Below are 13,927 nucleotides of genomic sequence, written 5' to 3'. Positions count from 1 at the left end.
TCCTCTTTTTGTAACCATGTATGACATACGAATCATTCATAAAAAACTTAGACGAAGAGTTTCGGGTCAATCAAAACTGACATGAAACGATGTTTTAATCCATTATCTGACCTTCCAGACCCACCTATTTTGCCATCTTTAATAGTTATAACCAGGAATAAGAACTGTGTTGCCAACAGCTGTTTTATAAAAATATACCCAATACCACAAGAAATCTGCAATGAATTTTTCATTACTTATTATAATTTCACTAAATCCTAATAAACATAACTTGTGGAAAGATAACAATACAGTCGAATAAAAAAAGGAAAATAGAACACCTAAAGATCGATAAGACGATACAGACCCTTTAAATTGCATGACGGTCAGATAAAAAACTAAATCTTGAATTTTTTCTTTTACTGCACGTATGGCCTTCTTTATCATATATAATCGTGTAATTTGAGGCACTTACATCCCTAAAGTAGCAAGATTTATCATCAACATATTTATACATCTGCTGTGTACTCCCCAATCCACTAACCACTAAGTTTCCCTTTACAAGCATCGAGCCCTGTCCATTTTGTACGTTTTCAAGAACGCTTAATGAAGATTTAGACCCCAAATTATCAACCTTAATCTCGTTGAAACCCAAAGTAATATTTGCTAACGCGGCATAAGTTCCATTCCCTTTGTCAACCGTATCCGAGTCTATGTAAAAGGAAAACGATTTTAAAGATTCTGTTAAATGAACAGAAGAAGATGACTCTTTGGCATTCACACTGTCATTGAATCCAATTATCTGATCAACAACTTGTGAGTCCCCATTTTTCGCCATTACCATAATATTACTATAATGAAATTCCTGAGTTGATTTGGTTACAATTTTCCCAAAGGAAGATTGTACCCACCCGCTTGACTTTATTGATCTCTTGACTTTAGTGACAAATGTACCATTCAAACCCGTGTAGTTAGAGACCAAAGAAACATGAAGAGGTGAAATATTTTGTGTCAAAAGCTTCCCATTTGTTTTCTCACTCTTTTTATCTATCCAAACATGTAAATTTGCATCTATATACCAAACATTCAAAGCATTCGTGACACCAAAAGAAATATCATGGTTTTTACCGTCTAAAAGTGTTCCTAAAAAGGGGGTCAACTCAATATCATACGTAGGAAGATCAAACGACCCAATGCCAGAAATCGGTCTCCACAACAACGGATTAACACCACCTGTGTAAACTACCGTAAAAGGCCAAACTGCACCAATCACTCCGCCATCCAAACTTACCACAACTTCCCTAAACGGTCCATTACCTGGTAAACCAGTCAAGTTGTTATCCGAAATATACTCATTAGGTACATTAGTAGGCCAAAACTCATCGTTTTCATGAAACGAAACATACACTTCAAGAACAGCCTTATATGCATTTTGTGGAATTACAAACTGTTCCGACTGTACGTTAGTCGAATTCTTGACTTCAAACCATAACCCATCATTCCCTGGGAACTTTCTTGATATGGGTATGATCAAATCAGCCCATTTTTGACCCGAATCGGGCAAAAAGCTTCTAACTTTATTATCCTCACTAGGGTAAAAATGTATACTAACATTAACATGATACACACCAGTATAAGTACTATCAACAACATTCCCTAAATAAACATCAAGTGTTTGATTAGCCATCATAAGTAAAGAATAATACTTACTAATATCTTTTTGAACATTCCAAACAATTCCAGTAGCTCTAGGCTCTGCAGTGCAGCTTCTGAGCAGCTCAACTCCACTTAGCCAAACACCGAAAATTCGGTCAAATTGTCTGCCTTTACAAGTTGCAGACCATTCAAGAACAATCTTGTCAAAATTATTTGATGGGCAATTGTTGTTTTTTGTTGGTGGGTAATAAGGTGCAGAAACAGGGGGGCTGCCATAAGTATATCCAAAATCATGTTGTAAGACAAGTGTTGTACAAGGTTTTGTTTTTGGGAGTGAGATTGGTTTTGTAACTTCAAAGAAAGTTGTTGGTTGGTTGTTGATGGTGGAGGTGGTGATGTCATTGGTGGTGGTTGGTGGGTGGTCATTGGTGGTGAGATGATGTGGCCTGAAAGATGATGACGTGGCAGTGGTGATGAGTGAGAATGTAAGGATGGTGATGAGAGAGAGTAAGATTGAAGAAGAAGAAGCCATTGTTTGTGATTGGCAAAAACAATGTGTATGTTTCGAGTGTTTTTGAGGTATAAAAAAGTAGTTAAAAAGAGTTCAGAAAAAAACATGACTTTATAAGTATATAGTTTTACAGTTGGTTTTTGGATATATGCTTTAAACTGGATTATTATGATGCCAATATTTAAAAAGATATGTAAGGTAAGTATATATCCATCTACAAGTTCAAACTTCGTTAGGCATAATCTATAAAGTGTTTGGAGAAAGGTTTGGTTCATGTTATATCAAGTAAATCAAAACTTTCGCATGAAAAAACAATCTCATTCATTCACTTGATTATAAACGGTCTATGTAAATAATGATATCATGTATTTTCTAAATAATTTAGATGGAAATAATTTCATCCATTCACTCGTTTATATAATATTCATGTTATGTCTAGTAAATCAAAACTTTCACATTTTTCGAATAATCTGAAAGAAAAAACTTCATTCATTTACTCGATTATTAGCAGTATTTTCAATGTATTTAGATGGAAAAAACTTCATCCATTAACTCGTTTTTATGTATATAATACGGAGTATATAATTAGGTTTTCATTTATATGTATATAATATCAACTATTTCTTTGTTTTTATCAACATTGAGTAGTTGAATAATTTTGGATATACAATAAGCAAGATCATTGTTTTTATCAGAAGAGTGAAGAACACAATAACCCCCTTTAAAAGTAACAGATAGTTTTCCAAATTAAATATAGAATATTTTATAATGAGTCTGTTGTACATGTCTAATTATTTAGTGAAAGACTGATTATTTATAAATTTGTAATCATATAACATTTAGCTTAAATCTGAAGTACACTTCAATTACAAAAAAGAAAGGTTCAAAAGAATGCTAGAAAGTATATATAGAATCTAAATAGTAATCCTAAAACATATATGTCAGATATAATTAGTGAAATTATTTAATCAAAAACATCTTGGGTGTTGTAAAAAAAAAAAGTTTAGGAAAAGCTCGTTCACTTGATTGGATAGAACCGTAAAAATAAACATACACATTCAAAGGAAGAACCCACAAAGTAAAAACTAAAAGGATAAATAATAAACACAAAAAATAAAGGTGTAAAACAAGATGCACAGTCATAAAAGGCTAAAATTTAGCATCAGAATTTCACTGGTATGGACATTTTTTTATGTTCGATATAAAAATCCAAAAAAAGTCAAACGTTGACCATAAGTGTGATTGGCTATAGAAGACTTGTTTTTTGGAAGGTGTTTTCTATTTGCACTAGCATTACACAATTGGGGTGTATAATTTTACTAGGAAAAAAATCAAGAAACTATTTTCAAATGAAGAAGAAAACATCAGTTTAGTCTTGAAAGTTGACCAGAATCTCCATTCAGAAGAAAAACTTCCAATGGTTTATAAGATGATGCAGAAACGGTTGATCCAAATCTGTATGTAGGTTGCAGTATTTTGCTTCCTTTTGGGCATGGAACCGTTAAAACCCTGGGTCCAGTCCTCATCTGCCAAATCTGCAAAGTTTATGGATCCGTGAACGTGAAAATGTAAACATGGCGATCTGGATAGGTTGGGTAATATGTTAGGTCGTATTTCAGTAACCATAAACATTTGTGTCCATATATTTATAGATTTGTTAATCAACGATTAGTGTGTCGGATATGATTTACACATACCAAAATCTCTGTGATAAACCTATTTCTTGAACAAAAAAAACTTAAGACGGTCTGATACGTCAAATTTGGAGATTACCCTACACCAACCCACTATTAAGTAAATGCCAATTATATATACATTTATGCTACATATTATTACCTCTACAATCCCCTTTCGAGGGGCATGAATGGCAAGACATAAGCAATAATCGTTCTTTACACGTCCGTGAGCTCCAGCAGAGTCTTTATTTACAACTCTTTCAACAAAAAGACAGCTAGCATCACGATACCCCTGAAAGAATTCATAAGTCTAAAAAGGAACATACAAAAAAGTGGCGGGTGTCTGTTTATGGGTTATAGAAAAATACCTTCCATAAGCGTACAACCACAAGGGCTCGAGTATCCAATAGCATAATACGACCTAGTGAGTCTGTTATTGCAGCCAAAGTCCCACTAGGTGATAGGGTTAGCTTCTCTCCCTTTCTCGGGTGATCTTTCAAACATGTAAGAGGTAACGCTGCACGAGTTTGGAAGGCATAATGTCAGCAACTATAACAGATATGTATTTCAATAAATAATTAGCAAAGATGACTCAAAAGTGCATTTCTAATTAATAAAAGATCCCGAATACTTGTTTTGACCCGTACTACATATTAGATTATTATCAAAATAATATTGTATTTGACACACGAACTTAATTTTATAACTAATAAAACTTGACCTATTTCAGAATCAACCTGACACAGCTTTTTTGACCTATACCAAAAACTACATGCTTTGACCCAATACCCAATCCACGAAGCACATCTTGCCACCTCTAGTGTCTTAAATGTTTGAAGTTGTAATAATCATTTTTGGATGATGTTAAGTGCCTCCATACTTTAATTAGTTAAGGCAACTAATGATTTCAGGACATAAGTAATGTTCTCTATGGCTAGACAAAAAGTATACTCCGAATGGTATCAGACTAATTATTCAATACTTATAAGACTCCTAAAGGCTTCATAAAAACTCAGACCAAATATAAAATAAAAAACCTTAATTTGATTGTGGAAGGGGTTCAATCTTTATATAAACCCTGAAATTTAAGAATAATCCTGACCTCGAGCAAATGGTTGTGGCTTTGGTTCGGGCTTTTTTGTTGGTGGTGGGCTCCTCCATACCAACTTGGAGAAAGAAGCTATCGTTGAAAATGTTGCAGGAACAACCTTTGACAGAATGGCTCCCACGAATGACCTGCTACGGTCTTCAGAAAGCCTTATAGTGAAAAAAAAATGACAAAGCTAATGAATCACAATGTCAATCACTCGTGAAGGTGTTGTATAAGAAACTGATGACTGGCTGCCAACCTGAATGCTGATATCACGGCATCAACTCCAATGGTGATGGCACAAAAGTAGCGATCGCTTGACTGCTCAACAATAAAAGCAGCTGAATTCAAATACCAGAATACCCTTCAGATACACTCCAAAACTCATTTGATAAAATATTTGCAACATTCGTTAATATTTATTTGTACATACACATACGTAAGCACAGTATCATCGTAATTTTACTTTTACTTGAAAGTACCAACGTATTCAAAGGGGATGTTTGGATTTGCATTCTAACTTGATTCAAGATAAAGCATTATTAGTTCTTAAAGAAAAGTGTAACTAGGTAAGCTAAGTATATTTTGACCTTCACTAATCAGTTTGTTACAGCTAGAATGGAAACTACTTATCCAGAATTGCCTATTGGGCTACTGGCTACTGTTAACTAACCAAATAATCATACAAGATGCTGAATATGTTATCCAAACATTATAACTGCTTAAAATGACTACATAAGAAGACGTTCGGAATGCAAAATTCAAACAGCCTGTTAGAGTCAACATTATAAATTATCATGCCTGTATAAGAAGTTGTAGGAAAACTGATTATTGCATCCCTTTCAGAGCCAGAGTATCAGACCAGAGTATCCCTAACTTTTAGCACATGGTTATTTAATAGTGATTCTTTGAGCCACAATAATCAATTTTTAAATTGCACATTACTGTCTACGAAGATACATTAACCGCACTTGCATCGTCTATGTTAAATTCCTCCTCTGATTCTTAGATTTAGTTTCCTATGTTGTAATTGGTGAACTTTCATCTATCTTAATTTAGTAAAATACCTAAAGTGCTCCTTTGTAAGTAGCTACCTGTAGTTCCAAAAGAGGTGGCGGCATGACACCAGTGACAGAAGCATCTACACACGAACCATATTTATTAACATTCCAAACTTGGTAAGGAATACGAGCAAATGAGTTTTCAGATTCTTCTGGATCTCTATCTGCTGATGACTGGTTCCAAAATCGATTTTGAGTATCTTGATACCATTGCTGGAGTACCCTCTGCATGTCAAGCAAAACTTACTTCACCAGAATGATGTTTTGCCTAAGTATCATAGAACATTCAAATATCAAAATCAATCCTCGCAGATCATATGACATACCTGAATATCAGATCCGTCGAAACGAGCTATTATGCCTGGCATAATGACACACACTTCCTCAAATGATGATGTATCCTCTGCAATATCTCGCTTAGTTCCACGTACTCTTAACCTTATAATACGTTCAGGATATACAAGCTGCAAGACCATCATGGCAGTTTAAAGTCAAATTCCATTTATTGATGAGATGATTAGATACTCAAGTTGAAACACGTCGGTAAACAAAACACATGCCTGTGTAGTTGGCCCAAAAACACCATCCCTTTTCTTTTAAGTTTTTCATAATTATAGATAAGGGATGTGCTGATTATGATCGCAAATAAAATTAAAAAAAGAAAATGAAAGAAAGAGATTACAATAATCATCTGACTAATGCATATATAACCATTTAAGAGGTTATGATAGTGAGAGTGTGAGACAGACAGCCATTAACTGATTTGACCTGCACTATCCATTTGAAACATTCCCCGTTAAGTTAATTTACTTCGTTAGCCAAGTGAGTAAAACAAAACCAGATAGACCCATTCATGAGTAAATGATTTAAAATTGTCATCTCCAGGAAAGAAAGCTAGCTTATCTCTGTTTATATTATTACTAGTGGTTAGGCGTCCAGATGTCCTCACAAGAGGTCTCAGGTTCAAACCTCTTGAGGTAAACATCTTGGGAGTTAGGGAAAGGGTTGAGACGATCACTGAGATATCCTGGTTGGGTTGTGTCCATCTGAGTCAAAGACTCGCTCTCCCCAGGTAACTTGAACACGGAGATCCTCTGATATCTTTGTTTTGGATCTCAGGCTCTCAGCAATAAATATATTGCTATAAAGCCATCCAATGGAGATGAGTAAAACTCTCCACTATAATTTAGCCTGTTGTGATCTAAAGTAAAGTACCTCAATATTGACATCAAATCTATTGTATATTTTGGCAGAAAATTTGAATATAGATTCAGTTACTTTAAGGTGGGGTAATGGGGTTATACAGATGGATGATAAAGAATGTGAAGTGAGTTGACAATATGATCAACATTTCATACCACATTAAAGCAAATCAGTTGTGAGCGAAAGTAAGACATAAGATAAAACAGGAAAACTTATTAAGTAGCTTTTAGCTTTTAGCCTGTTCATGTGTCTACCCGTAAGTACAATTCTTTTAAAAACTATGCGCATTCAAACCACAGAATAGACACATGAACCTGGTATGTAACAGATCAATTACACATTCCTAAAACAATGCTCTTTTCTCTTCTTGCGGACACCTACATTCAGACGGAGTATAATTTTTTTTATTTGCAATGTTTGAAAGTTCTTATATGTATCTATCTTTACATATCCTCCATTCAAACTCACTATCCTAAACAAAAATTTCGATTATTTGTTATCGTATAGCTCACAAGCAACCAACATTATCCAATCTGCTAATGTGACACCCATATAAGTTATGCCCCGTCACAAAAACCCGTGTCACGTCATCAGTTTACAAGTTCCAACAACAATATATAAAAGTTCGATACAAAAAGCAATAAATAAATAACATAACATAAATAACATAAAAAAGACACGAAAGATCAAAACTTTAACCTGTTTATGAATAAGATCACCCGAAAGAGAGAAAATTAACAAATACCCACAAGAAGTACCAGCAGCAATAACTCTTATATCATCAAAAACCAACCATTCAACAGCAGATATATACTCTGCTTCAATGGGTGACAAATTGGGTCGGATCTTGACCCGGAAGCTAGCATTACCCGACCCATGAGACCATTCAATAACAAGAATAAAGTAACGGCTGGATATTGCAAGACAATTGGTATCAAGTGAGCAAATGAGATTTGGGTTGTCTAGCCAGGCTTCTTTGCCTGCACCTAATTCAGATAGATCGACTGTTGATATTGTTCCTAGATCTATCAAGTGGTTTGTTTTTCGTGACATGTTTTTGACCTTTTTAAGGTATTTTTTTGTGTTTTTTCGATGATGATGATCATGGAATTTGGGATGAAACCTTAAATCATATGATGATGTTTGTAATTTGTAGCTTTTGTGAGTGATGATGTGCTTGTGAATTGTTTGTTGACAAACAATATGATTAAAAGACTCGAAGTACTAAACTGTCCTTGTTGGATCTTTTCGGGTATTATTTCTTTTTCCTTTTGATGGGAAATGTTGTTTTGAAACAGCAGAGGGATAAATGGACGTGGGATGGTAGCTGTGATAATACATTTTCGGTTAAAAGTGTCAAAGACTTCCTAAGGACTCGATACGATTATAGTGATAGATTCATTTTTAAATGGTCTAAATATCTAAATGGGTTACAAAAAAATGCAACATGTTTATGTGGAGGATATCCATGGATAGACTCCCGATATTAGCAGCACTCAAGACCAGAAACTGTACCCTTTGGTGCTTAGACTATTGTTTTTGCGAAGGAGAAGAGGAAACGATTGAACACATTCTCTGTACATGCGAGCTTGCGCTGGAGATTTGGCACAGAATCAGTCGATGGTGTAAGGTAATACCGATTTTCTTTTTTTCTGTTAAAGATATCTTCGAAGTCAATAAATATGCGGGATTAAGCAAGAAGAGCAGCAAGATGTTCAAAGGTATAGTTTTCGTGGTGTGTTGGTGCCTATGGAAAGCGAGGAATGAGAAAAGGTTCAACGGAGGTAACGTGAAGGTGGAAAAGGTCTTCCATGAAATCAAGACTACTAGTTTCTTATGGTTCAAAAATAGAACAAGAAATTGCAATTTTAGTTGGTTAGATTGGAATAGTTTCCATGTTTACATGTAAATATTACTTGTAAATACCGGTCACTCCCCATTTTTGGAGTTGACAAGTTATGAATAAAAGTCTACTTTTCAAAAAGAAAAAATTTCTTTTTCCTTTTTTTCGTTTTGATTTCTAGTTCGATGTTTATTCAAAAAATAAATTTTTCACCATAAAATAATGGACTTCATTTGAATAATATTGACTGCATAATTTTTTGTTGTAGTTATTTAGTTATTTTGAAAATCAAGGAAACATTTTTGTCATATATCAATTATCTATTTAATTTGTGTATGCAATTGCATCTATCAATATTGCAATAAAATGCATAATTGATTTTCCCTAAAATAATTTGTCACTCATTTTCTTGTATAGTTTATTTGGAACTAAATTTATTGATTGGATATAGGTGGAGTGCATTCTTGTTTGGACATAATTACATATCCACATCTTAAACCTGAACTTGACGATTATCGGTTTACTTAATAACTGTTGGGTAATTGGTTTCATCACAGATAATTCGGATTTGCTAACTTTTACTGTATTTTAAAATCCGTTTAATTATAACAAATATTTATGTAGTTTCTCTTAAACTAGAATGTGTCATATTTTCTAATAACCATCTAAAATAGTTCTTGAACCCAAACTTAAAAAAAAAACCGAATATAACCATCCCATTTCAAGCTCGAGATCCACATATTCGAACTCGAACCAGGCCCAAAACCTCAGATTTTCGGTTTCCACATTGAATATGAGTTTATTTGTCATTCTTAAATAATATCTTTATACTTATATCGTCGCTAACCAATCTATGGGGATGCTAACCAATCTATGGAGATAAATTGTTGGATGGCCAAAACCAAAAGTTATGATACAAATCTTCTTATTCTAATAAATACAAATATCATCTAAGAGGCTAGCCAATGGTTAAGACGCATCCCTGAAGGACTAGTCCTAGTCAGCGTCATATCAAGAAAAAACACTCCAAGGGTTAATCCCATAAAAACATACCCAATACAAAGGACTAATCTTGGACCTACCATTAATCCCTCAAACACCACACACTCTTAAAAGACAACTCTTCCCTGAACGGACTAATATCAAAAGAACGAGTCAAAGGACAAGTCCCACCTAATGGTGTACGTGGGCTCGTCCGTGAAAGGACTAATCCCCAGACGAGTGAGAAACGAGTAGTATTGGATACCCTCTAAGAGCATTTACAATGCAAAAAAGTCTTTGAAAGATTTTTATTTTGCTATCTAATTAATCCATTAACTTCAACATATTAAAAAGCTATTACTCTAATGGAATAACCTTTTTCTAAAGCTTTTTACAAGACTAATAAATGGAAAAACCTTTTCCTCAACAGGTTGAGGATTATTAACTTATCCTCATATAATGTAACATCCTAAAACTTTTTGACGTTGACCGTTAACTTGTCGTTAGTGATCGTTAGTTGCTATGTGTTTTATATGTGCTTATGTGAATTAAATAATTAACGTGAGATATGTGTTAAAGTGATTAAAGTAATTATAAAAATAAAGTTGATAATAATAATAAAGTCATTAAGTGTTATCGATAGGATTTAAGAGTCGTTAAGTGTTTCCGTATGCGTTAAACAAGCAATTAAGTAACGTAACGAGTTACAAGGAAGTGCGAGGGTCTAGATGTAAAGTTTATAAAATTGTTCCAGCAGATATAGGGTGCATATCACACCCTTAAAGTCATAAAATCAGATCAAAAACCCTATTAAACTTTCACACACAAAACCCTAGGCTCCTCCTTCAAGCTTAGAGCAATTTCGGGTCGATTCGGGAGTGATTTCGCATATATTTTGATCCTTTAATCATCTTTCCAGGTAAGATATGATTTATTGATCAGTTGTTGAGTCATTTGAATGGTTTTTACCCAATCAATTCGGATCTTAAGGGTTGGGTATGAAGGATTTCAATTTATTATCGTTTATTAGGTTTTCGGTAATCAACCGGTAATAGATTTGATGCAATTGATTTCCGTATCCTTTGATGACATCAATTGGTCATTGGAAACATGTTTTTAATGTCGATTTTAAGGCTACAAGTCGTGGGGTAGTGTTTGGCTTTGATTCAGGTCGAATTGGTGCAAACAACATGCGAAAAGGGATATGTGATCTGATCTTGTCGAGGGGGGAAAGGACCCTCGTCGAGATTAAAAGTCAGTGAGGTGGGAGGGCTGGATGGTCTCATCGAGATCAAAATTACCCTTGTCGAGATCACTGTACAGTCTCAAAAAGTATCTATTTTGAAATGAGCATAGCTTTCAAACCGTAACTCCATTTTTGACAAGTAAGCTATCCACAAAATCGTGGAAGAGTTTATTTTCCAATGCTAATGTTCTTTAAAGATGAATCAAAATTAAAAGTGTCCAAATGATTGAAATAATGATCAAAGGTCAAGTTTCATCGAGTTTTGTGAACTCTAACTTAATGGTTGGATCTTTATTGAGTCAAGCATTGACATGAGTCGAGTTTTAAGCATTGTAGCATGGTTATAATCATAAGTAAACGAGTGTTTAACTTGTTAATAGTCGTTTAATGGTTATAGGTAGTCAGGAATACTTGCAAAGCTTGGTAACCTAAGTTATCAATTGGTGTGCTCTTCTTTGAGGTAAAATACATGAGTTTTCTCACGCTGGAGGCACAACAAAATGTAGTTTTCTATAATTAACCTCTTAATCGGATTATCTTATGTGTGTTTGGTTTCCCGGGTTATGCGGGAGGTTATATGGGAATGTATCTATGTTGAAGTGACCTATGTTGTTATGTTGACGTTTAAAGTGAAAGAAGTTACGTGCATAAGTAGTGTGATGACAATATGATGTTGTAATGATGTAATGGTATGACGATGTTATGATATAACGATATGATGTTATTATGTGAATATGTTATGATCACAAAAGTATTTCAAATGATTGTTTGCATGGCTTAAACACCTAATCACTAGTTTAGGTGTTCAAATGGTTTATTATTGATAGGCACAATTAGGAGTATGTACCCTACTTGTGTTAGCGTGTATATGTGGGATATGTTTACGTGTATTATGCTAAGTTATGAGATGTTGATTATGTTGAAGGTATATGATGATATGATATGAGATGTTGACTAAGTTGTAATATATGTTGACATGTTAAGAAATGTTCATTAAGTTGTATGTACTCGTTGATGTGATGTGAAATGTGTTGGAATGTGGGAAAAAGGAAAGTATGGGTTGACCAATGATTGTTGTGGATGATATGTAATATGGTTGTATTTTGATAAGTAAAATATGACGAAGTTTTATGAAAGTAAAATGAAGAACGTTTTATCAAAATGGGTGTATCTTATTTAGCTAATTTTATTAGCCAACACTTGCTTTTATGAAAATGTTGTGTCCTCCAAGATAAGCAAGTTTGAGCTAGGAAATGATTAGCTTGGTGAGATGGGTAGATGCAATAAAGAAAACTAGGATAGTTTGTTGAATGCTTAGACTTCCCTTTTATCCTTATGTCTTGGCTACTTTCATTTACGATTTATGAATATGTAATGATGATGACATTTATGTTGGTGACATAACTTGTATTTCACTTATATTGTTTTGATGATGCACGTTAGTAACACCATTTTATAAGGTACCATCCGGTTACGGATGAAGCAGTTTTAAAGTGATCATTTTCCGCTACTTTCTAAACGCCGTTTGACAAAGTTTTTTTTGAAATCCAAGTTTTTAATTAAAATGATGGGTGTTACATATAAGCTATTCACTTTAATAATATCAACCTTATTTAAACTTATTTTTTTAAAAAGAAAGGATTTTTTTTTAATCAAATTACGCCTACATTCCAACATTTTAAGGTAGTTAAAAGTATAAAACTACCCGTGTATCAAATTTTAGTGGCAAATAACAAATGAGAAAAAGTCTAGTTTCACTTTAATTAATTAAAAGAAAAAATTAAAATAAGAAAAAAAATAACATACTATAAGGTCATCTCCAATGGCTTTTACAATATGCCTAAGCACACTAACCACCTCATCAACATTTTAACAAACTGTTTCAGTATACTGAACCAACATGCTGAACTTATTTTGCCTCTAACCCAATATACTGAAACTCAGTTTGTTAAAATCACATCATCATTCATATTAATATAAAAAACAAATAATATTAATTATAAAATTATTTTTTACATTGAAAAGAAATACTAATACATTTATATTAGATTTTATAAACCTATAATAGAAACATTACATTTCATTAATTTTTAAAACTTATAAAATCAATTTTTTGTTAAAAATTTATAAAAACTAGCTAATCCGTAAACATTTTAAGAGTATAATGAAAATAATAATCATAAAAGTTTTAAAGTCTAAAATAAACCCACATTAATGATATATAAATAAAACGTAAAATAGTAAATAAATACAACAATAACAACGGTACCCAATCTCAACTTAAGTCTATGTCGGGGTATGGGGGAGGTATGATGTAGACAGTCCTTACCCTTACTCAAAGGTAGAGAGAATGCTTTTAGATCCATCGAGGTGGAAGGGACCTTCGGCCCGGGGTGAAAAAAAAAGGGTTAGATTCACCAGAGTGGAAGACTTAGTCAGAAATAATCTCGATCTCAAACTCTGAAGCTCGATCTCAGTCTTTAGAAACCAAACTAAGATTGGATCCGAAAATTTGTTATGGCAAAGAAGAGAGTAGAGAAAAGATAAAATAGTATATAAATAAATATGCTAAGTAAAAAAGAATACCAGGAAAACATTATCTTCTCCCATTTCTCACCCACCATCATCATCTTCTTCTTTAAAACACCCCTGCCCACATACAAACACATAGTTCACACAAA

The 13,927-nt window shown here is 33.6% G+C and overlaps 2 protein-coding genes across 2 annotated transcripts; both read right to left on the bottom strand.

The window, feature by feature from the left end:
• Nucleotides 1–212: 212 nt before the first annotated feature.
• Nucleotides 213–2,208, bottom strand: LOC122600065 (peptide-N4-(N-acetyl-beta-glucosaminyl)asparagine amidase A). The gene has a single exon (XM_043772721.1). The coding sequence runs from the start codon at nucleotides 2,165–2,167 to the stop codon at nucleotides 350–352; it is 1,818 nt and encodes a 605-aa protein (XP_043628656.1). The 5' UTR covers nucleotides 2,168–2,208; the 3' UTR covers nucleotides 213–349.
• Nucleotides 2,209–3,284: 1,076 nt separating this feature from the next.
• Nucleotides 3,285–8,465, bottom strand: LOC122600176 (rab3 GTPase-activating protein non-catalytic subunit). The gene is made up of 8 exons (XM_043772847.1): nucleotides 7,876–8,465; nucleotides 6,300–6,437; nucleotides 6,007–6,198; nucleotides 5,172–5,233; nucleotides 4,925–5,079; nucleotides 4,191–4,339; nucleotides 3,983–4,114; nucleotides 3,285–3,681 (listed from the first exon to the last, which is right to left on the bottom strand). The coding sequence occupies exons 1-8, from the start codon at nucleotides 8,227–8,229 to the stop codon at nucleotides 3,511–3,513; spliced, it is 1,353 nt and encodes a 450-aa protein (XP_043628782.1). The 5' UTR covers nucleotides 8,230–8,465; the 3' UTR covers nucleotides 3,285–3,510.
• Nucleotides 8,466–13,927: the final 5,462 nt, after the last annotated feature.

Source organism: Erigeron canadensis, chromosome 5 (assembly GCF_010389155.1).
Source record: "Erigeron canadensis isolate Cc75 chromosome 5, C_canadensis_v1, whole genome shotgun sequence".
In the NCBI taxonomy this organism is placed as follows: domain Eukaryota; kingdom Viridiplantae; phylum Streptophyta; class Magnoliopsida; order Asterales; family Asteraceae; genus Erigeron; species Erigeron canadensis.
This window is presented reverse-complemented; position numbering and strand designations above follow the sequence as displayed.